At 40.9% G+C, this 23,248-nt stretch overlaps 1 protein-coding gene across 2 annotated transcripts in view; it reads right to left on the bottom strand.

Annotated features, from left to right (window-relative positions):
• PTPRO (protein tyrosine phosphatase receptor type O) overlaps nt 1–23,248 on the bottom strand; it is a 227,356-nt gene that overhangs the window by 62,325 nt on the left and 141,783 nt on the right. For both annotated transcript variants that reach the window (XM_006130258.2, XM_006130259.2), the window contains exons 3-10: nt 19,845–20,003; nt 17,357–17,509; nt 15,234–15,683; nt 12,069–12,230; nt 8,239–8,438; nt 6,904–7,024; nt 3,824–4,017; nt 1,574–1,685 (exon numbers count right to left, since the gene is read on the bottom strand). In XM_006130258.2, the coding sequence (XP_006130320.2) occupies nt 1,574–1,685; nt 3,824–4,017; nt 6,904–7,024; nt 8,239–8,438; nt 12,069–12,230; nt 15,234–15,683; nt 17,357–17,509; nt 19,845–20,003 (1,551 nt within the window). The remainder of the gene's footprint in view (nt 1–1,573; nt 1,686–3,823; nt 4,018–6,903; nt 7,025–8,238; nt 8,439–12,068; nt 12,231–15,233; nt 15,684–17,356; nt 17,510–19,844; nt 20,004–23,248) is intronic.

The raw sequence follows: 23,248 nt of genomic DNA, 5'->3' as shown, positions 1-23,248 counted from the left end.
CAGCTGAAGTGAGGTCCAGAGTTAGGACAATCCTTTTTCTTTGCTCAGTAGGCTAGTGTGGGCCTCTCTCATGTTTCCTGACTAAAGTTGGTCTTAGAAGACAGAAGCCTGCTCTAGCCTTGAAACCCACAGAATGAACAAAGCCTTTCGAAGCTGGACCAAATCATACAAGAGCTAGGGTTGCCAGGTGACCGGTTTTCTACCGGACAGTCCGGTATTTGCACCGTCTGTCCGGTAGAAAAATTCAGAAAATACCGGACATGTGCAATGTCCAGTATTTTCTGAATTTCCGGCTGGGCGCCGGATGGAAACCTGGCGGGGGCAGGGGAGCGACTGGGAGGCGGGGCCGCGATTGGTGCTGGGAGCCTTGTGGTCCCACGCAAAAACCGGGCAGGGCAGGGCGGGGGCCAGGGCTCCCAGCCACTCCCCCTGGCCCGCTTTTGCACGCAACCAGAGGCTCCCAGCACCAATCGCGGCCCCACCTCCCAGCTGGGAGCCTCTGGTTGCGAGCAGAAGCCGGGCAGGGGGAGTGACTCCCAGCCCTGTCCCCGCTCCCACCTGGCTTCTGCATGCAACTAAAGGGAATGCCTGCCAGGGGCACGTCCCGAAGGACTCCAGCTGTGGCCAGTAGCTGCACCCCCCCCGCCAGGTCTGCTTTCCGCCCCCCTTCCTCCGGCCCCCCAATGCCCCCTGCTCTGCTTCCCAGACCCCCCCTCCTCCCGTCTAGTTCCGCGGCCCCCGATGCTCCCCAGCTCTGCTTCCCGGCTCCCCCTTCCTCCCGTCTAGCCCCGTGGCCCCCGGACTCACTCCCCACCAGCTCTGCTTCCCACCCCACCCACCTTCCGGCCAGCCTCCCCCCCCCAGATCAAGTATGTCCGTTTTTTTGGCGGAGTCTATCTGGCAACCCTATACAAGACTGGGTAGGCTATGTCTAAGCCAAGCTTCCAAGCTAATGTCTTAAGGCTTCTAAAGGCAAAGCAGGCCCCAGTCTCACCCAAGCACCCAGAACAGACTGAGTCTTTCAAAGTTGGGTCTTCATAACTCCTGACTATAGCTGTTGTGTATCGGGTTGTAGATCTAGATCTTGTTGTTATAGTAACTGAGTAGGTTACTGGGGTCAGCCCAGCTAGTCTGAGCTTGTGCTAGTGAGTTCTGTGCTATGCAATAAAATGGACACCTGCAACTACTCAAGCTCTCTGCATTTCCACTGATTTCTTCCTATACTGTAGAACACCCCACGACATAACAATAGCCCTGTCTTAACCCCAGACAATCAGCAATCACTCATCACAACAGAGCTACATGAATTCAGTAATAAAGTGAGGAAAAAAAACCAATGGTGCATGAAGGGATTACCAGAATCACTGAAATTCATGGGATAAGTCAGCATTGAAATGATGCCTCTAATGAATTGAAACAATCTTCATGCTTTTTCTCTACAAGGCTTTAAGTTGAAATTTAAAATTAAATTCAAGTATGTACAGGTCAACACAACCCTAATCTTCCTAGATGTATTTTGTCAGCCCTCACCTTTCCCCTTGTGCATTTCTCCAATTACTATGCTGCTGCTTACCTGTTATGAAGCTGATGGTAGAACTGTCACAGCAGCTCAATTCAGGATCTCCCCAAGTCACCATGGTCACCCGAAAGTTGTAATACCAAGCAGGCAATAGATTGGCTATTTTCTGAAAAGGGACAGCAAAAGGCAAGTCACTGCTCAGTAGCAATTTTGTCAAAGGAAAACATGACTGCCACTTGCTATAGATTTAGTGCTGTCATAAATGGGTGCAACACTGCTGACTTCAGTGGAACTGTACTCACTTAAATCTGTGGTTAATCTGACCCATTTTTGAACTTTTAGATTTGTAAACTCTTTTGAAAAAAGTAGGGCTAAATTTTGGCTGATACTTGAATAGACATTTAACTCTTTGCCTGTTTTTCTCTTAGGAAGTATACATTTCAAAAGCTATAATAATATGGACAGATGTCTTGTTGCAAGACAGCTACCCTCCATATAGTCTGTCCCACAAATTCACTTACATTATGATATTGTAGTCACTCTAGGATTGTATGGCTGTACTCCAGTGACTTCACCAATAGGCACAAATTACCATTAATTTGAGTAAAGGTATCAATATATGTAAGTATTTGCAGGATAAAGGCTTTATTTTGTGCATTTCCTGATGATGGCAGTCAAACTGTATACAAACTTGAGGGACCAGGAATATGCTCATGTCCCAATTCTCTCATTGATTTCTAGAGCTGTTTGAAAGTTTTGTGATGGAACAATTTTCTGCCAGAAAATACTGATAAGGCAAAAACAAAATGTTCACGGGGAACGTGTTGTTTTCAATGCAATTTCAGTTTAAAAAGTGGAATCTCTTGTTTTGACTTTTCTATTTCCAAATGACTTTTTCATTTCAAACTTTATAACATAAATCTCTGCATTTCGGTCATACTCTAAATTTAAGGGGTAATTCAACCCAGAATATTTTAACTACATTTTTATAAAATCAGTGTTTACCTCAATCAAGTCAATTTTTTTCAGGGTTTGCATGATTCTGCAAGATCACAGATGCCAAAAATGGCAATGGTTATAGGGAAATGTCAGGGGCAGTCTTATAATGGTGCATTGTGGGACATTTCTAGTAAATTTTCACAGCTGTAAATTTACAGCTGCACACAACAGTAGGTAATAGTAGTAGTAAATCATCTTAACTTTTGAAGCTTGATATTAAATGTCATTATTTCCAAGATCTCTTGGGTTTTACATTAATTAGGTGTATCAGGATAATGAAAAATTAATTACTCATTAATTTATTTTGCCTTCTAATTTCCTTGAAGGTTTATCTTTTAAATTTACAGTTGCATGCTCAATTCCAGCTAAACCAGTGTTATTACAATGAGTACATGAATGGTGTTATGCATGAGTCACCAATCATTAACGTTTTCAGCAGGAGCAAAAGCTATCGTTATCTGTTTTTTGGCATATTCAAACTTCTTGAACAATTCTCGTTTTCAGCTAAAATTGTCTAGGGTTTTCCTCAGTCCAAAGATAAAGTATGAACAAAATCCTTCTATCCTATCTTGATAGATGTAAAAGTGTAGGTGAGAGAAGGGCACACAGTGTACACTTCACTTCTGCTGAAAGTCTTCAGTCTTGCAAAGACTTAGGCATATGTTTAAGCACAATTGTAGGTTCAGGGCCTTTAAGTCTCTTTTGGCATGCACAGAACTCAAAAAACTAAATATTTCAGATGGCTCACTAACATTATTAATGTTAGTTATGTAGATGGGGCTTTAAGCTATTTCCTCATGGAGATGCTCCAGTTTCAGAAGTTTTTGACCACAGAAATGTGGAAGTGCACAGCTAATTTAGTGGGTGAAAAGTTATTGCTTTAATTCTATTGGGTCAAATTATCTTATCTTGAGCCCAGAACTAAGAAATTAATTTTGCACAGGGAAACCTTGCAGGGACTGAGATGGAATCCTTTGTGAAGTCTTGGAACATCAAATATCCATGGGCTAAAGTGCCATGCCATTGAATCCACCACCACTCCAGTGGAAGGAATGTCCCTCTACTGTCTCCTTACTAAACTCACAGTTAATAATTTGCATGTGCATTAATTTTACCATGGTTTTGTGGCATTCCCTGGACTTACAAAGGGAAATGACTCTTTAATATCATGGAAAATCTCTCTAAGGCATGTGGAAAATGGAATCTGATACTTCTGCTAATCAGTGAACAAAAGCTGAAAAAACATTTTCAGGAGCAAGCACCAAATACACAGGTGTGGGTGATATTCTGTAAGGGTTACTTTACCACTGATGCAGTTAAAGAGACAGTAGCTGCAATTTCATAGTAGGTCGTCCATTCAGAGGTCATCGTAGATGGGTTGAAGTAAAACATTTCTACAACATATTTCCTGAACACCCCCAAAGAAGGCCTGTTCCAACTGAGAATCACAGCTGTAGGCCCCAACGGGTAAAGCATCAAATCTTTTATTCCAGTGGGTACTATAAAATCAGAAACTGGAATTATTCATTTTGTCATTAGCAACTACATACATTTTCACAGTTAGTATTCCTTCCCCTTTAACAGCACTATACACAGAAGTAATAAGTCATAGCATTAGTTCTTAAGTTCTTATAGACTTAAATTTTCAGAAATGATTACAGAAATGGCTCTTCCATTTTGGGTTGCTCAACTTGATATGCCTTGAAGAAATCTGATTTTCAAAGGGTGTATGTGCTTTGAACTTTTTGAAAATCAGGCTCCTTTGAGATGTCTGAAGGTAGGTACTCAAAAACTGAGGTATTAAAAATCATGATACTTTTGAAAGCATAGACAATAATACTAAATATTTTCCTATTTATTCAACCATTCATGGAAGACATCCAAAACTGCTTGAGAAATATTAGTTAAAACTCAGAGCATTAAAGTGTAGTATCCCTGTTTTATAAATGGTGAAATTGAAACACAGAAAGGTCAACTGATTTGAACAATCTCTCACACAACCAGACTCTGCAACCCTTATTCATGCTGGAAAGCACTTTAGATGTGTACTGCACTAGGACTGCCATCTTAAGTAAGTATTACTCAGTGTGAGTAAAAGTTGAATAATCTAAAGCACTCTGTGTAGGTGCCAAAGCAAAGAATAAAATCCAAAATGTATGAATGCAGTAGTGCGCACAAGATCCTCCATTCCCTCAGCAATCTATCCTTTCAGCACCTCAGAATCTGCAGACAGCTTTTCAATGCAACTGACACCGAGGATGAAGAGAACTATTCTTTGTAAGCATTATTCTCTTATTTTTGCTTCAGCCTTACCTACTACTAAACCAAAGCTTTTAAATTAGAATCTGAATGATAAACTTGCCCTTGTTTGAATGTGTTGTAACCAAGTGAAAATTCAGTCACACATTTGATTTCATGAAACACCTAACTCTGCTGCAAAATCCAGATGAAAAGATATGCCTAGAAATGGCATTTTAGCAAGACCTTTCCCTGTATGGGAGCCTATGCATGGGGGAAGGTGGAGGTTTAAATATGCTTACATCTTCTGTTTGCTTGTTTTTTGTTCGGGGTTTTCAAATAAAAGCAGACATTTGAAAATGTTTAAAGTCTTTATAGTTTAAAAAATTGGCAGACAAAATATTTGTGAAAAACACAGGAAATTACTAAAATTTGGCTAATATTTGATATTTCATTGAAGTTGGCACAAGTTATCTTTAAGTACTTTCCCAAACTTTTCTCCCTCTCTATAAAAATACCTTCCACTCAAATGTATTGATTATTTAATTTGACCTACTGCTTTAGACATTGACCCTGTTTGACAGGGTATATCAATACAGCACTGGCCGAGGAGGGGTTAACCAGGCCTGCTGGGCTGAGAAGGCCCTTTCCCCAGAGCCCTGCAGGGCATGCTCCAACTGCAGACCCAGTATAAAGCCCAGAGGAGCAGCTCAGTTGGGGCTGGCCACCAAAGGGGAAGGAGCTCCTGCCGGAGCACAGGAGCAACCGCCCCCACAAGACCAGCCTCCGGCCATAGCCGCAGCCGCGCATGCAGCAGCATTCACTGGCCCAGGTGGTGGACAGGAGTAGGCAGTAGCCAAGGACTAGGAGCAGGAGGCATCCCGGGGCGTTGGTGCACTTTGGGGAGAACTCCCTGCCAAGCCAATGGTGAGAACCACCAACCAATGATAGGGCCCTAGGCTGGGGCCCGGTGGAGAGGGAGGGCCTGGGCTCCCCACCCGCCCTTCCTTGCTTCCCCCCCAGAGAGGGGAGCCATTCAAGCAAACTATAGACTCGGCTGCTGGGCCATATTTACCCCACCAATGGGGGCACTACAGACTCAGCCACTGAGCCGCACTACCCCGTCGACTGGGGCACGGTGATCTATGCCCTGGCCCCGACGGCCAGACTAGAGGGACTTTAGAGGGTGAAGCTGATCCACTTGGCCCTCCAGGAGGGATAGGCTGCTCACCCCGTGACACTCTGAAATTGTCAAATGTGACAGACTGCTTGGAATCTGTGGAGCTCTGAGCAGGCCTTAGTTATTTTTGTCATATTTTAGTTTATTTTGTCATTAATTTCTAGTCATCTGCTCTCTTTCAAGTCACACAAGAAGCCAGTGACAGAACAGGAGGAAAAAATCACATCTCCTAATCTCAGTCCAGCATTTTAGCCACTGTGGCAAAGTACATCCTTAAAGGGGCTTTTTCTCAGAAAATCTGGTAGCTTCAAGTTAAGTTTAAAAAACTATGTACAAATCAATGGTTTAATTTCAAAAGTGCTGAACTACTCTTAGCTCCCACTGACAACACTGACTCTATGCTCAGCATCTCTAAAAGGTATATGTATTTAGGTGCCCAAGGATACATATTCGTTCTGAATTTCTAAATGAGACAATTCCTCTTCTTGTTGGAACAAAAAGCTAATCCTATAAACAAATGGTATCACCTCATACATTTTCCTCTGGCATGTCTCTCCATTCTCAGTAATGGAGTTAAACACCGCATGAAAAAGAATCTATTTTAACCAGCACTAGGGCCCAGCAAATATGTTATACTTCTGAACAGGTTCAAAATATGTCTACATCTGGGGCCAGAAGTGTAACTTCGAGCTGGGGCAGATGTACCTGCACGACCTACAATGCTAAAAATAGCAGTATAGTCATGGTGCACAAGTGGTGGGATGTCCCAAGTACAATCCCATCTGGGGTGACAAGTCTGCCCTGCCCCTGTGCAGTCACAACTACAAGAACTAGTGTGGGTACGTTGACCTAATCTAGAAATTACACCTCCTGCTCCACTGTAAGATCACCCTCACAGAGCTAATACATAAGCAATTCAAAACAAAACCCATATAAAGTCAATTTAAATAGTAGAGGTATGGGTTACCAATGGCAAATGTAACAGGATCAGAAGGAGGTCCAACCAATGGGCCTTTACGCAAATAAATCACAACCTGATACTGGGCACCAGGAACAAGATTTTCAATGATGCTGTTGCTTGAATTCACCTATGAGAAGGGGAAAAAAGAAGGTACAAAGTATTCATCTGGTGAGTAAGAAAGGAAAAAAAAAAAAAAAAGGAGGGCGGACATAGTACCCTCCCAGCTTCATTTCAGTGGCAAAGGACATGATTCTAAACCTACCGAAGTCAATGGTAAATGTTGATTCATTTCGATGGGAACAGGATGGCCAAAGGCTGCGATAGGAATTGTGACTGCTCAGCCCATTGAGCTCACTCACGACTTGACCCAGAAAATGTAACATCCTTTATTACCATAGTATAAGGCAGTGGTGACATGAAGCCACATAGATTGTGTCTATTATATGGTAACAAGACTAGCGCACTATATTCCTCTTGAGTACAGCTCTTGTTTACTTACTGTGGTTTTAATAAACATCTGGGATTACTTTGTGGCCATCTATTTCATCCGCAGCCATGGGAGCTGAAGGCAATGTTATAATACAGTCTAACCGCATGAGAATCAGAGTGCCAGCTAATTGTCTTCATGGGTCAGAACGGAATTACCATTCCCTGCCCCTCAAGTGCAAAATTAGCTAGGGTCCTTATGGATTCCCCATTCCCTCCCCGCAGTTTGAAGCATCAAGTACTGAAGCATCAGGTGCTGGTCAGTGCCAGAGATGGGATGCTATCTAGAGGACGGATACAGTCTGACTCGGTATGATAAATCTTATATTCTCAAGAATCAGCTATTCATAAATATACAGAGCAGTCTTGGGAAAAGTTATCTTTTCCTACAGCTTTTCAGTGAATTGGGGAAAGGTGGTTTTTTCACCAACAGTCTTAGTGCAATTTCTAACAATCTGCATTACTAGCATGAACTTGTGGAGGCAGCTGTCTGCGTGAGCCCTGCTTTATTACAGTGCATGTGGACATGCTAGTGCAGCTTTTATTTACAGGCAAAGGGAGAAGGAATGGGTGTACCCTGTACCAAGTCTTCTTTCCACTTGCCAGAGAGAATCCAAACAATTGGCTATCAATAACAGAGGTAAGAGAACCTAGCTGAGTTCTGGTTAGAGGTGGACAAACGTTAGCAAAAATAACTGTAAAAGCAACACAAATTCATAAGCATGTAACGTTGCTTGTGGAGTGACGGATAAAATATTGCTTCTTGCACAATCCAGTGAGCAGAATTATAACGAGGTTTTCTGGATTTGTTTCTTTTTCTTACTGTATTTGAGGAGTCTATTTTCTGCCCCTTACCTCAGTGCAATAATGCTTTTCAAGCCTTTGACTCTGTTTTTGTTTCTGGCAGGTCAGCGACACAACAGACACTATCGTGTTGTTGCTGCTACTGTCTTGTGAAGATGTCCAGGACATTAAGGCAGTGGTGGAGCTTAGCACAGTCACACTCACATGCTGGGGCTTTTCTGTCAGTTCTTCAATCCATTCCCCTGTGGGACCTGAAACATTGACAGAGAAGAAAAGGTAAGGCAGACTACACGCTAGGCTTTACCCTGTGCTTTTAGAGGGCCTGAATTTGTGCCTTTTAAAACATTCTGCTGTAATGTGTTACCTGCTGGTTCATGCTAGTGAAAGGTACTGAACTGACAGCCCTTTACATCCACAGACCAGGGACAGGACAACAGCAGCAGCAGCAGCTCCCTACAGAGCCCCATCAGTAAGATTCACTACTATACTGCAATGTAGTTTGGTCTCCAGGCTGTCAGCTCTTGGTCTCTGGTGCTGAGAGGGCCCATTAGTGCCCTCAATAGGGAGTAGGCAATAGGGAATTTTGTGACATGGAACCTTGGATATGACTAATGGGACTAAGATCATCAATTCATTTCACTATTTGTAGGTCAGCACAGAAAGGAGAACTCTCACCAGGATTTCTATGTGGTCACCGAATGTGTGTGGGGGTTGCAGCTCTTATCCTAAACCCAGGAGCTTGACCAGTGTCTATGCTGGAACTGCAGTACTGCCTCATGTCCTGCCCACAGGTTGTGAGAGTGTATTTCACTTTCCATCTTCTGTACATGTCACGGCACAAAGCCCAATTAGCTAGACAAAATAGAAGGATGGGAGGGAGAGGAAATTTTTCCCCCTGTGCTTTTTGTGAATATCTCAGTCTTGGCAGGCCCCCAGAAAGGTTTACAAAATCCACATCAAATACTAAAACTTGAGTCTTTTAGGATTTATAGGACAAAAAAAGAGAGATCATAGTAAAGCTCTGTGCCATCTTTCCAAACAAAATGAAACAGCATTTGTTCCTCAGTGCATACATTTATATATATGCATTGCAATACAATGCAATTAAATGGAAATGTATATACCTAGGAACAAAGCATGTAGGTGATATTTACAGAACAGGGAACTCTATGCAGGGAAGCAGTGAGTTTGGAAGTCATGGTGGATATGAGTTCCTAGTGTGATGCTCTGGCCAAAAGAGTGAATGCCAACCTGATATGCATAAATAAGGCAATCTTGTGTAGGAATTGAGAGCTTATTTTACTTCTATATTGAGAATGTTGCTGGAGCACTGCTTACATTTCTGGCGCCAATAATTTAAAAACAGCGTTGATAAATTAAAGAGGATTCAGGAAAGAGCCATGAGAAAAATTAAAGGATTAGAGCATACCCCTAACAGTGAGTCCAGGAGCTCAATCTATTTATCTTAAGAAAAAAAAATAAAGGAGTGACTGGATTACTTATAAGAACCTATATGGGAACAAATATTTAATAAAGGGCTCTTCAGTCAAATGGAGAAAGTTATAACATCAGTCAATGGCTGAAATTGAAGCTAGCCAAATTCAGATGGAAAAATAAGGTGTACATTTTTAATGGTAAGGATAATTAACTATTGGAAAAATGTAATAAGGATTGTGGCGGAGTCTCCGTCACTAACAATTTTAACATCAAGATTGGACTTTTTGCTCAAAGATCTGCTCTAGGAATTATTTTGGAGAAGTGATATTGTTTGTGATATACAGAAAGTTAAACTAGATTTTCATAATGGTCCCTTCCAGCATTAGAATAATATATGAATTACAAAACTCCACCTTGTGCATTTCATATAACATATAAATATTTATTACATTAGTGTATCATATGGGTAACATACTGTGTACACAACTGGCCAAATTCTCATACTGGGTATAGCTCTATTTACATGTTGCATCTCTCATCCTGTAGAACACCAACCCTGACTAGAGGAAATTATAATTTATTAGGGATTAAACTCTATTGTATTTAGCAAGAATAAATAAAATTAATTTATCTCCAACTTTGAGGAGGAGGGTTGGAAATGGGATAGTATTGTCCTGTATTATTACAATCAAATTTAAAATACATATATTCAAATCCATTTCATTTATGGTATACGACTCTGATGTTATGTAGTATCTACTACTAACTAGTACTTGCGTGTGTGTGGGGGGAGAATCATAGGATGGTGATATTGTGAGAAAAGAGGTATTGTCTTGCATCAGATGTCCCACTCTTCTACTTAGGATTTCTGAAACTTAAAAAAATACAAAACATTCATGTTGGGGCAGCCATTTGGCATAGATGCATAGGTAAAAGTTTGAAAAAGTTATAAGCAACTGAAAATGGGATTATAATGGAAAGAATTAGGCAATTTTAATTATGGGGGATGCTGCCAACTCCACCTATGATATCTAGCTATAGTATTTGGTGACTAGGCAGGTGCCATATTCTATAGCTAGGCTACAAACATTCCTTCTTATATGAATAGGATTCTGTAGACTGCATTTTACACGTTTATTTTGTTTGTTAAGCAATGTTCCTCTTTCTTTCTTTGAGGAGTTATAGAGGAATCTCATTGCACTTGTGTTTGTAAATATGAATTTGGTCCTCACACATGTGAGAGTCTGAAATCACCCACCTGTGCCTCACATATTGATCTAGCTGCCGGTTGTGATCTAGATTTATGTTATACTGTATTATTTCACATGGATTGCACTGTTTTATTAAACCTATAGTTTAAAAAACCCTCAGATTCCTAAAAGTAAATCATCACATTGTTTTCCTACTACAGGTTGGCCTGGTCCGGCACCCTTGGGACCTGACTGGTCCCAGATAAGGGATATTTCTGGACCAGGGGAGGTCATTTCAGCACACATCCTCACTGGCTTCCTGGATCCCCCTAAAGCCCAGCTAAGCTGGACATCAGCTCCTGTCACCCTCGCAGCCCAGCTAAGCCATGCTCCGGTTCCCTGCTCCTCACCCTTTGCAGGACAGCTGAGATGCCCCAGCCCCCCTCGAAGCCCAACTGAGCCATGCACAGGTTCCCAGGCCACCACCGCCCTGCAGTGTACCTGGAACATGATCCTGGAACATAAATAGTTGTGCTGGACCATGGATGTTATCAGATCAGAGAATCCCCATTTTTAGAGGTGTAACCTGCACAGAATTTTGCAGGTTGGTCCTATCTTTCATTCTGTCTTTAGGAATGGAAAGGACCATGTTCCTCTGAGTTTCTTAGGTTACATCTACACTGCAGAGCTATTTCAGGATACTGGAGGTATCCCAGAATAGCTATTCCACGTCTTAAGAGCAAGCCTGTTATATCAAAATATAATGGGCTCACTATTCCAACATCCCTGTAAACCTCATTGCACGAGGGATAAAGGATGTTTTGGAATAGCGCTTTATTTTGAAATCTGGTGCTGTATAGACAGCGCCAAATTTCAAATTTCAAAATAAGATCGAAATAAGCTATGCAATTTGCCTAGTGCAAATCACGTAGCTTATTTCAAGGTAAGGGTGCTGTGTAGATGCATCCTTATTGAACAGCTGTCAATGAACCAACTACATACCTACCAAACATTTCTTAACACAGGCAAGATTGAAGGATAAAGGCCCAAGAGGGCAGGTCTGCTTACCTGGTTTTGATGTATCTTGTTCCCTGCCATATGAAAATTAATGGACACCAGGTTCTGTTGGGAATGTTGTAGGTTGCAAAAGTGTCTACTACTTTGATGAATAACCTCATTCAGTGTTTCATTTGTCACACCTTTTGTACCGTTAAAGATGCACTGTATGGAGGAAATCAGCATTTAGATACTTACTGATGTAAAAACTAAGTGTTTTGGCTGATTGACTTCTCCGAATTTCACAAGATCCAGCGGAACTAAAGGTTGTCACAGATAACTTATATTTCCCTGGTTCTTTCAGTTCAGCAATAAATTCGTGAGTATCCTCACCTACAGTCAAAGATTCTGTGGAGTTCTCTAAATCAGAGAAGAAAAAGAAATGTGAATGAATTGAAATTTGAGAAGACCCTGGCTACCGAGGAACTGATTTATGTTGGATATGCTAATATTGCCTCTGCTGCAGGATGAAAAGGTATAGAAGAGGACTGGATTTATGCAGGTAGTTTTATTCCCTGGCTGTCAGCCCATGAGTAAGTAATGACCAAGGCTGATTTATAGGTATAAAGTAATAATAGACCATGGTCAAAATTTCATTCAGTAACACTGATAAAGTAAGATTTCCATGACACTGAAAGTGAAAAAACAGTGTCATGAGAAAGAAGAAGGTTTACTATTCTTTTCTCCTCTCCCCTTTTTGTTTTGAAAATTTCTCCTGCCTCAAATAGCAAAAAGTGTAATAAAACTGGCAGTCAGAAAGGGACGGTTAAAAATCATCTCGAGAAGTGTATGAAAAGTCTCTAGCACAGATTACCACATTGTTGTTTTATGGTCCATTAAAGGCCTGCCCCATATCCCTCTAGCCACCTTTGAACACCGTACAGAATATGGTTTTCAGCTTTCTATTTGGAGAAAAACTTTTGCCTGAACACAGCTTCTCTCTCTCTCTCTCGCTCTCTTTTACTGAAGGTTCCATAGGAAAACTTCTCCACAGGTAGGGATAGCTAGAAGATGCAATAGAGCTTTTTAATCACTAAATTCTATGGGCTTGATTCTCTTCTCATATCAGCAGTAAAGATGTGGAGCAACTACATAAAAACCAGTGGAGTAACTTTTACACCAGCGTAAAACTAGTGTGAAACAAGAAAATTGAGTCCCGTGATCCCCTTCCTCTGCCCCCAACCTCCAGATTTTAATCACTTAGGGCTTGTATATTACTCTATTGCAATATAAGCGAGTGTGGGAATTTAAAAGCACAATAGCTATTTCACAATAGCTGCCCAGACAGTTTTATTGTGCACCAAGTGCCTTTTTGTGCTTTATCTTACGCCACTTCCAAAAAGTTGTTCCACAATAGCTATTTTGGCCTAGCTCCAGGGTAGACAAGCCCTAAAGAGATTTACATGAAAAGTTGATCCATATCCTTTAGGCATTTCACCTGTTTGCAATGTTCACATCCCACCTGAAGTCTCAGTTCTTTGTTGTGAGCCTCGTAATCTACTCCCATGGAGCTTGTGACCTTACAACAGACACAACACTTAGATCTGACAAAATAAATAAATTGTATGAACATGTGAAACTCCTGTGCAACGAGAATCCTATTGTCATGAAAGCACCCTTAGTAGTATAAAAATGACACACACCTGAACCTCTAATCCAGCCACCCTGGTAAACAGGATATGCTGGATTCAAGAATTTGCTGGGCCAAGGAGGGTGCTGCGGAGTCTGGGAGTGATGGGGATGGGGCACTTACCTGACACACGTGGTTCCGTGCTCCCAGGCACTGCCCCCCACCACTATGGAAGTGGCAGGGAAAAGTGTGTTTTTGTGCTGCCATTTCCCATGTTGGTGGGAGGGAGCATGGCTGCATGCAGAGCCATTTCCTCCTCCAGCTGCTATGGTTTGTATTGGTGTTCCTGGATTAGGAACATCCAGAGCATGACAGTTTATGTGTATTTAAAAATAATAACAGAGAGAAACTAATATACAGTGAAATTAGGTAATGAATGGCCAGAACTACTTCACCATGGCCCAAAATCAAGTTGTGTCTTCTGTGTGTGTGTAAGCAAGAAAAAAAAGCCGATTCTAGCTGCCTCAAAACCGCCAAGCTCACACAACATGTTCAGAGCCCTAGAGGGGAATTTCAGGAGGGTGTTACCCTGGATCTTCCATAACCCAAAAGTCCCACATGTTAAGGAAATTATTCCTGTATTTGGAAGCTCTGTGTGACACTATAGCCTGGTCACCGTGCAGACTTACCATTAACGGTGTTTTATAGTGCTGCCATGTCTCCTGATTTTATTGCAAGTCTTGTGATATTTGGTGTCTTTCATAAAGCCCCAGATTCATGTTATTTTGTAAGGCTCTCAGTTATCATTAAAACAAAATTAATTGGAGCAGAAAAGAAAATAAGCTTGAAAATGTGAAGCAGGTAGGCTCAAAAGCTAGAAGGTGAATAAACAACACCTCCACATTTTAAATTCTCAAAGCAGGCAATAATGGGATAATGTAATCTGAGCTTTTGCTCAAAACTCAAAGTGAATTTGGGAATACATGTGTGGTGAACCCTCATTACAAATGCCTGTGAACTGCACAAGTGTGCGCCTGGGGCTGCCGCAATCGGGCCCCCATGGTTAGATTTGGGTGCGGTTCTTCATTTCTCCACATCCCTGCATTCCCCGATTTCATTCTGGACCAGAGGTAAGATCACAGCAGGGGGAAACAGAAAGGGCCTATTCAAGCATCCAGGTCATCTCTCCTGCCAATGCAGGCCCTCAGCAGAGACAGTATTGGAAATTAATGTGATACAGTGCTTGCTCTTAGTCACGAAGGACCCGCATGGCACAGGAGATGATCTTCACGGGGACCAATAGCATCCATGGGCCCTTAGGTAAGATCATGGGGGGAGGGGCAGCTCTGCACTCCTGGAAGTGGTGGGACCTCAAGTGAAAGGGGCAGGGCTGGGGCAACAGCCCCCTCCCAGCCCTCAGAGCCACTTGGAACGTACAGTGACTTGGAACTATGGCAGTGATTTAAAGGGCCAGGACTCAGGCTACTGAGTCAAGAGCCCTGAACCTCTTTAAATTGCCAGGCCACAGGGCAACTGCCCCATTTTCATCCCCACTTACCCCATTGGCAGGCTTGTTCTTCTTCTAGTATTTCCAGCCTGACCAAACACAAAAACCACCATATATTATACAATGAACCACCTTCTCATGTATTATTGCCCATCCTGGTTTTGCAGACACAAGAAATTGAAATAAAAACTCTTAAGGGTTGCTCTCTCCTAAGTGTTCAGAGGTGGAGAAGAATCCACCACCAGAAATGACATAGACAAGAAATAAGGCCTGGCTTTTACTTTACCTTCCCTTTCAATGTTAATAAGGAATCCATCAAATGCTGTGGGTGGCTTTGGTGGCAACCAGCTTAGCACCATTTGCACAGGGAGGAAAGAGGGAGGTTCTGGGGTAAGTTTCCCAGAAATGCTGGCTGTACTGGTATTCTCAGATTCACTGGGAACCGCATTGACAAACTCATCTTCATTTTCCAGTGAGTCAGCTTCATTAGTCCACCAGTATGGCTGGGATGTAGCTGTGTAATCAGTGCTGTTATCCTGGTAATCAGGCCATGTGTAGGAGATGTTTGCTGTGGGAATTTCAGTTGGGTCATTAGAAAAATGGGTAAGTTTCTCTTGCCCTATTATATCCTGTGGTCCCAGGAATGATTCTTCTGGGAAATTCCCACTGTGTTCCTCCCAGTTATTTTTGTTAATATGTACAATCCGGACAGAAATATTTCGAGGTGGGTAGGGAACTAGAAAAGAAAAGAATTACAAAAATAGGTATGTTTAATATATTCCCACAGTGCTTAGTTAATTCGTCATGGATATTAGCAGGTTTAGTATGCAATAAGATATTCTGTTTGCAATACAATGTTTTTAATTTCTTTGCTCTATTAAGATTTGATATTTTTAATTTTTTTTTACAGGTATAAACCAAGACTAACTCCATATGGGTAGAACTAATGTAATTTGAGAGAAGGATCAGGGCTATAATGACAGGAATGTAAAGGTACGTCTACACAGTAGTGTTATTTTGGAATAACTGACATTATTCTGAAATAAAGAGCACATCTATACTACAAGCAGCTATGTCAACATAATGTCAAAATAATGTCAAGCTGGAGGACTTCTTACTCTAACTTTTGTAACCTTCATTTTACGAGGAGTAAGGGAAGTCGAAGGAATAGTGCTCTGACATCCTGCTGCGTAGACAGCACCAAAAGCCAAAATAAGCTATTTTGACTTAAGCTACACAATTGACGTAGCTCAAGATGCATAGATTATTTCGGCTTTAGCCCTGCTGTGTAGATGTACCCTAAAATGTACAGTGGAGACACTGTAATAAATTTACTCATGAGTAGCCCAATTAAGTTGCTCTGATGTGAGAATATGAATAAAAGGAATCAAGTAAGTTGGGCTCTTCATTTCTTGTATGATTGTATCTCTTGTGCATGGAAATTATATAATGATTGTCTCTCTTGTGGAACTGTGAAAGGATTGAAGGATTGAAGAAAATATTTTAATACACACCACAACACATAATGGAAAATGTTGTCATCCTAATTACTATGCGGCTTTTCCATCATGATTTTAGCAGCCTGCTTTGGGCCAATATCTAGAATGAAATTAACACTTTATATCAAAGGAAAGTTTGATCTTAAAATTTCAGAGCATACACAGCCTGGGTTTCTAACTGAAGCATTTTGTACAATAGCCGCTGTAACATATTGCAACCACGTGCAGCACCTTTGTGGACTGTACTGTATTAAATGAATGTTCTGTGTAACACTGTGGGTTAGGAATTGCATTTAGCTTCACAGGGGACTATTATTGACGGTCCTCCAGGAACTGAAAAACAATGGGGGGGGGGGGGTGATTACTACAATCCCTGAGATTGTAACAGCTCCAGAGAAGTATTGGGATAGTTGAAATATACCGATTCCAACAGATATGAAAACTTAAAGGGGAAAAAAGAAAGGGCTTTTTGGTATAAAAGGCTGAGTTTAAACAGACTAAGGACCTTCTTTCTAATCTAGCAAATGGACATAACCTTTGACCCCAGTAGGGGCTCCAACCTTTTCTGAAAGGTTGGAAGGACTTTGGCCTGCTAAGGCCCCATAGGACTGATGGTCAATTTCTGATATGTTTAGGTCCTTTTGTTGTCTATTGTACAGGTTATCTCCATTCATTTATCCTTAAATACATATATTCTGCTTTGAAAAGAGTGGTGTGGTAATTTGTAATCACTGGCAAATCGCTTCCTACTCCTGGAGAGAAAACCTAGAATCTCTTGTTTTAGACAATAAGTACTTTTTATAAACAAATATTTATAATGGAAACAAAGATATTATGCCTGGCACTGTGTTGCCTATAGACATGCTGTCACTGGCACACTGGCATATATATTTATAAATGTTTTCTTCACCTGTTCTGTGCAGTTTGGGTTCATGCCTGACACCGCTATATTCCACTAGTGTGCTTTTGTTGAATGTTGCTTCCGACACCAACTGAAATGTGATGTTGCTGTAGCATATTCCTGGCAGCCAGTGATTGAAAACTGTTTTGCCTTTAAAGAAATCTGTAAAAGGGCAAACAAACCAAAAAACAACAACCTGACATACATCAAATGTTCACTTTCAGATAACACAGTGGCACACTTTAAACAATGTTTTTGATGTTTAACATAGATTAGCCCTGTTAAGTGATAAAGTTCCAATAATTGAGTTTGCCAATGTTTTCTCCTGACTGTCAAAGGTACCTGGATGCTCAAAGCAGCGAAACAAACATGAACAATTTTCCTGTGAAAGATAATTACAACTGTTAACCTGTCCAACAGGACATTAGCATATCAAAGAAGAACTGGTTTTTAAAAAGGAAGCTTCCAAATCCCTATAATTACTGCATACAAGGGTTTCCTGGTCTTGTAGTGAACTAAGTCGTCATGTTCAAGATAAGATTATCAATGGACAACTTTCATAGCACACATAGCAGACATGGGACCAGTTTGTAATGCTGAGATCTGGGTTAATTTCTAACATTAATGCCTGTGGGAGTGGGAAGAATTAGGAAGGAAGGGCAACTTTGTGGCTGATTAATGCCTGCCTCAAATAAAAAGCCAGGGTACATTTAATTTATTTATTTTGAGCAGTAGGAACATTGCAGTCATTACATCAACCCGGTTGAGGGAGACAAAATAATGTTGATTTCACTCCTTTCCCTACCCGTTGGAACTGCATTGCACGGTATCTCTTATGCAATGATTATGCATTTAGTTGTTGGGGCAACTCTGCTGGCTATTGTGCAATTCTGAGCAAACAAGGTATCTACAGTATAAATCTTTTGGGGACTGCTTATATATCTACATCCATTTGTCAACCATTCAGAGTTATTCTCAGAATATTAGATGCAAATGAATGTGTCCTATTGATAAAATTCTACTTTCAGCTATACTACTGACTTCAGTGGGAATTCCTTCAGATTTAAACCAAGGATGTAAAAAGGGAATACAAATACTAACCATATAACCAATAAAAAAAAATCTGTTACATGGCTCCCAGCCCTATGAAGAGTTTAACCTCTGGGGATCACTGGTTAACCTCTTACATTGGTTTAAATTAGGGATATAACTGAAGGTAGAATATTATCTGATTCATTGTCATCATATTGCCATAGAATATTTGGTGTGATGTTTTCCCCAACCCAAAATAGTTTTGGGGTAAAACTGCAGATCATTCTGCAAATTGGGTGTAAACTCAAAAGAAACAACTTTTTTTCCAATACATTCCTTGAAATGGCACTTTTTCAAAGGCGTATTTCCTTTTTGGGAAGAAAGACTAAGGCTGAAAAATTTCACTCCGAAATGTGAATAGTTCAGAAACTTATGAATGAGTACAGCCAAAAATGTTAGAATGGAAACTGTTTTGCAGCAACTGTAATTGTTGCTACCAAGCATTCTCATATCACAGAACCAGACCTAGCTCTGTTATGGATTGTGGGTACAGACCCCCACCTTACCCTACAGGTGAAGAGAGAAAATCAAGAACATTTTTCCATTTGAAACCTGAGGAAGTGTTTATGTGCTCTGTCATGAGCATATAATTTCCTGAGCTGTGCTATAGAGCAGAACCTCAAAATTACAAACTGACCAGTCAACCTCACACTCATTTGGAACCAGAAGTACAGAGTCAGGCTGCAGATACAGACTAACATGGCTACTACCCTCTGAGACTTTGTGTCTCTATCCGTCACCTGTTATTTCGTTTTAAGCTGTTCTGAGCCAATAAATCATTCCGATGTTACAATTCATAACATTAGTAACTTCCACAGTTAACTGTTCAACTAATCTCTGGTCCAGGGCAAGTGGGATGAAATCCTGGCTTTCCTGAAATCCATTGACATCAGTGTGACCAGAAATTCACCCTACATCTCTCCATGAGTTCATTAAACTAATCATAGCTCTCCTCCTTTCTGACAAAACTCAAAAAGAAAATGTTAAAACATGTTTTGGACTCCAATGACCATGTTTATTTTGAAATGCATTAAATTAGGTAGCCCATGTCCAACTGACTTCAGCTTGAAAGGAAAAATTCCATCCCATCCACAGTGTTCATGGGCCAGTACTGAGGATAACATTCCTTTCTCTATGGATTTTAGAGCTATAACAGGAATTGGGAATATGAGGGGTCATCTCAACTACCGAGAGGCTATTAACCTCTGTTTAACAAATAAGCTATTTGAATTGGTCATTGTAACAGAAATCTAAATCATAAGAACTGTTAATTATGTTAAATTTACACCTCACTTGGAATGCCTTTTTTATTTCCCTGTAGATTCAACAGCACAAAAGAAAGGAATAATAGATGGTAGATATTTAAATTTACATTGTTTTCAATAGGTTTTTTCCTTCTTCCTACCTTTGTATAACATTGTTCTATAATCTCTGCCTTCCCAATAGCTTATGTTTACTCTGGTGAAAACATTGTATTTTTCTGGATAGTGAATTTCAAACAACACTCCCGTTTCTGGAGATGGCTTGTAGTCATAGATCGAAACGCTGCTTATGGGAAGAGGTTCTAAAAGACATTCAAAAACAAGAAGAAAAGGGGAAGAAGGGAACATTGATTATTAGGCCAAAAAGAGAGAGACAGGCTTCCACCCAATTTTAAGCCCCTAAGAAACCAAATTATCCACTTCCATATGGTATAGAAATTATTAGACATATTTGTTGGAATCCTGGCCTTGATGAAGTCAATGGCAAAGACAGCATTGACTTCACTAAGGCTACAATTTCAATTCACAAGTCCCCAGCTCATTCTCTGTCCACAAAGGCTATTTCTTTATGAGGATAAAATGTGCCCCTATGGAGAGTCTCAGCAGGAAGCCTGTGCAGCACTGGTATCCCAGCTCAGGACCTTAATGTGAAGTTTAAGAGGGAGTTAAAGTGGTGCACAGTCTGCAGCTGGCTCTCTAAACAGGAGGGAATTTAATCCTTACCACTTGTCTTCAGAAAAAAAAGATTGTCCCTGACTGTGAACAAACCAAACCAAACCCAAACCCACAACAATGTGGGGATAGAGCAGGATGAATAGGAGATTTTTCAGTTCACGGAAAATTTTTTTAAAAAATTGAAAAACATTGGCTTAAGTCAAACCAGAAATGACAATTTTTAGTTCTCAGCAAATTAAAAAGTTGGAAAAAATATTTGTTTTGGTTCAAATGAAACCTTTCATTTAATCTAAAATTAAATGCTTCATTAATATTTTGAGCATTTTTATTTTTTTACGTTTTTATAAATAAAATTACAAAACATTTTAGAAGGAAAAGTTGTTCAGAACGGAGAAAAAAAATTAAAAATGTCACCTTGAAAATGTCAAATTGAAAAATGTTTTAGTATTGCTGAACCTACATTTTTTCACTGGAAAAAGTTTGTCAAAAAAGAAACCACACTGCTTTACTTCGGGGTGCTCAGAAGATTGATGTGGATCTGAACTTTTCAGCTTACTCCCATCACTACAGCGAAAGGATATCAGTGCAAAGCAGGAATCATAAGACTTTCTTTTAGAATTAAAAAAAATACATCCATTTTTATAAAGTTCTTGCTTTTTTTCTATTTTAGGTACTTACATGGCCCCTATCACAGTAATATCTCAGTGACGGGAGCCACACTCATGATCTTCAATGTGTTTATCATCCCTAGCCTCCTGTGGAATGGAGATGTGTTATCACTCCTGTTTTACAGATGGGGAATGGAGTCACAGAGAACTTCAGTGACTTGCTCAAGGTCACAGGTGTGTGGCGGAGCACACAATTGAACCCTTGTCTTTCAAGTTCCAATGAGTATCCTAACCACCGGCCTGTCTTTTGTCTAATCTTGTTATCAAGTAAGAAAAACGAGCCCAGATTCTCAACCACTGTCCATGAATCAGCAGAGTTCCATTAATTGAAGAGGAAGATTGCTGGCCAATAACTCACTTGTGCTATGTTTACTGTTCATTGAAATGCAACTCTTTGGGTCTTGCACAACAATGATGTCAGTTTATATCAGATGAGAATATGGTACAATGTTCATAATATTGGAGCCACCATTTTGTTCCATTTTCCGTTACCCGTAAAATCAGTCTGTGGCCTCATAGGTTTCTCAGCTAGGAACTAGGGATGTAAATGGTTAACCAGTTATGTGGTAATCATTGCCTTACAGGCATGCTTACTGGGGTAAACGGTTAACCAACGCCCAGCCAGAATGGAGAAGCCCCCTGCTCATGGCGTGCTGTAGGCAGGGGCTGCTCCAGTCCAGCAAGGCAATAGCAGTCCCCTGACTGTAGCCCAGTGTAGTGGGCTCTGCCCATCCAGGCCCAAGCAGTCCATCATGCTGCGCTGCATACAAGGGGCTGCTTGGGCGTGGGTGGGTAATGCTCCCACCCTGCCTGCGGAACAATGAAGCAGGCTGGTTAACCAGTTAAACATAGAATTTAACTGGTTAACATTTTAAACAAGATTTTACATCTCTCCTAGGAACAGACTTTCCAATATGCTTTCATAATGTGAGAGTCAGCAACACATATCTAGCCACTGGGAAGACATCCAATCAATGAATAACATTTTTGGTTTTTCCACACAAACATTTTAATAATTCACTTAACACGCACTGTTCTCAGTAATTGCTTCTTCGCTTTCATAATTATGATCTAGGCTTTATTAGCTCTCCAATGCTTGTTGGACACAGACTGAAAAATACCAGATGTTAAATACCAATTTTTGTTATTTGTACTACAGCAGCACCTAGAAGACCTAACTGGGATGAGGGACCCATTGTCCAGGCCCTATAGAGAACACTAGTAAGAGCTATTTACTTCCCTACAGCACTTACCATTTAAACAGAAAAGGTAAAGGGTTGAAGAAAAAAGTATAATGTCTATTTTACTAAGGCACATAGATATTAAATGATAGTCAAAGACTGCAGAGCTAGTCTATAGGGGTATGTCTACACTACCCCGCTAGTTCGAACTAGGGGGGTAATGTATGCATACCGAACTTGCTAATGAAGCCCGGGATTTGAATTTCCCGGGCTTCATTAGCATAAAGCCGGCGCCGCCATTTTTAAAAGCCGGCTAGTGCGAACCCCGTGCCGCGCGGCTACACGCGGCACGGACTAGATAGTTTGGATTAGAAGCCTAATCCGAACTATCTGTACGCCTCTTGGCATTTTGAGGAGCCAACCTTGTATCCAGGGGCTTCCCGTGGTTTGGGCAAAATGTTTGTTGGGTTGAATATAAAATTGTTCAATGTAAAATTGTTATGGATGAGGATGAAATGAATGAGTTTGTTGATGTGTTTGGGATGGATACCTGAGGTTTGTTCATTGTCTTGTGAATATTTGTGGCAGTGTGAAGGATGTTGGTGTGTATGGAAGTGACAATAACAGTAACAAGGATGGTGTTCGGAGAGAGAAGTAAAGTGTCTTGGAGGAATCTGGCCCTTTGCATGGTGTTTTTGGACAGTTTCTATGAATCATAATATCCCTGCATAGCATTCTGTGACCAGATATGATGGGTCTGCTTGTTTTCCCTTGTATCTTAGGAATCATGTACAAAGTCCCTAACATAGATTTGTGAGGGATGAGTTTTCTCGGAGTTGTTTGGGGAAGAATTTTATGTTATCCTGAAATTAATCGATAAATTGTGGGTTGTGGAGAGGTGTGTGTGTGTGTGTGGGGGGGGTCTTCTCTGATTTCTTCATAGCAGGTGGTGTCAGAGTGGTTGATTTGTCTTGTTTACATAATCATTACAGTTGAGGACTAAAATAGTGCCCTTTTTGTCTG

The sequence above is a fragment of the Pelodiscus sinensis genome, chromosome 1 (assembly GCF_049634645.1).
Source record: "Pelodiscus sinensis isolate JC-2024 chromosome 1, ASM4963464v1, whole genome shotgun sequence".
NCBI classification, from domain to species: Eukaryota; Metazoa; Chordata; order Testudines; family Trionychidae; genus Pelodiscus; species Pelodiscus sinensis.
The sequence above is the reverse complement of the archived record's forward strand: the minus strand, read 5'-3'. Positions and strand labels throughout refer to the sequence as shown.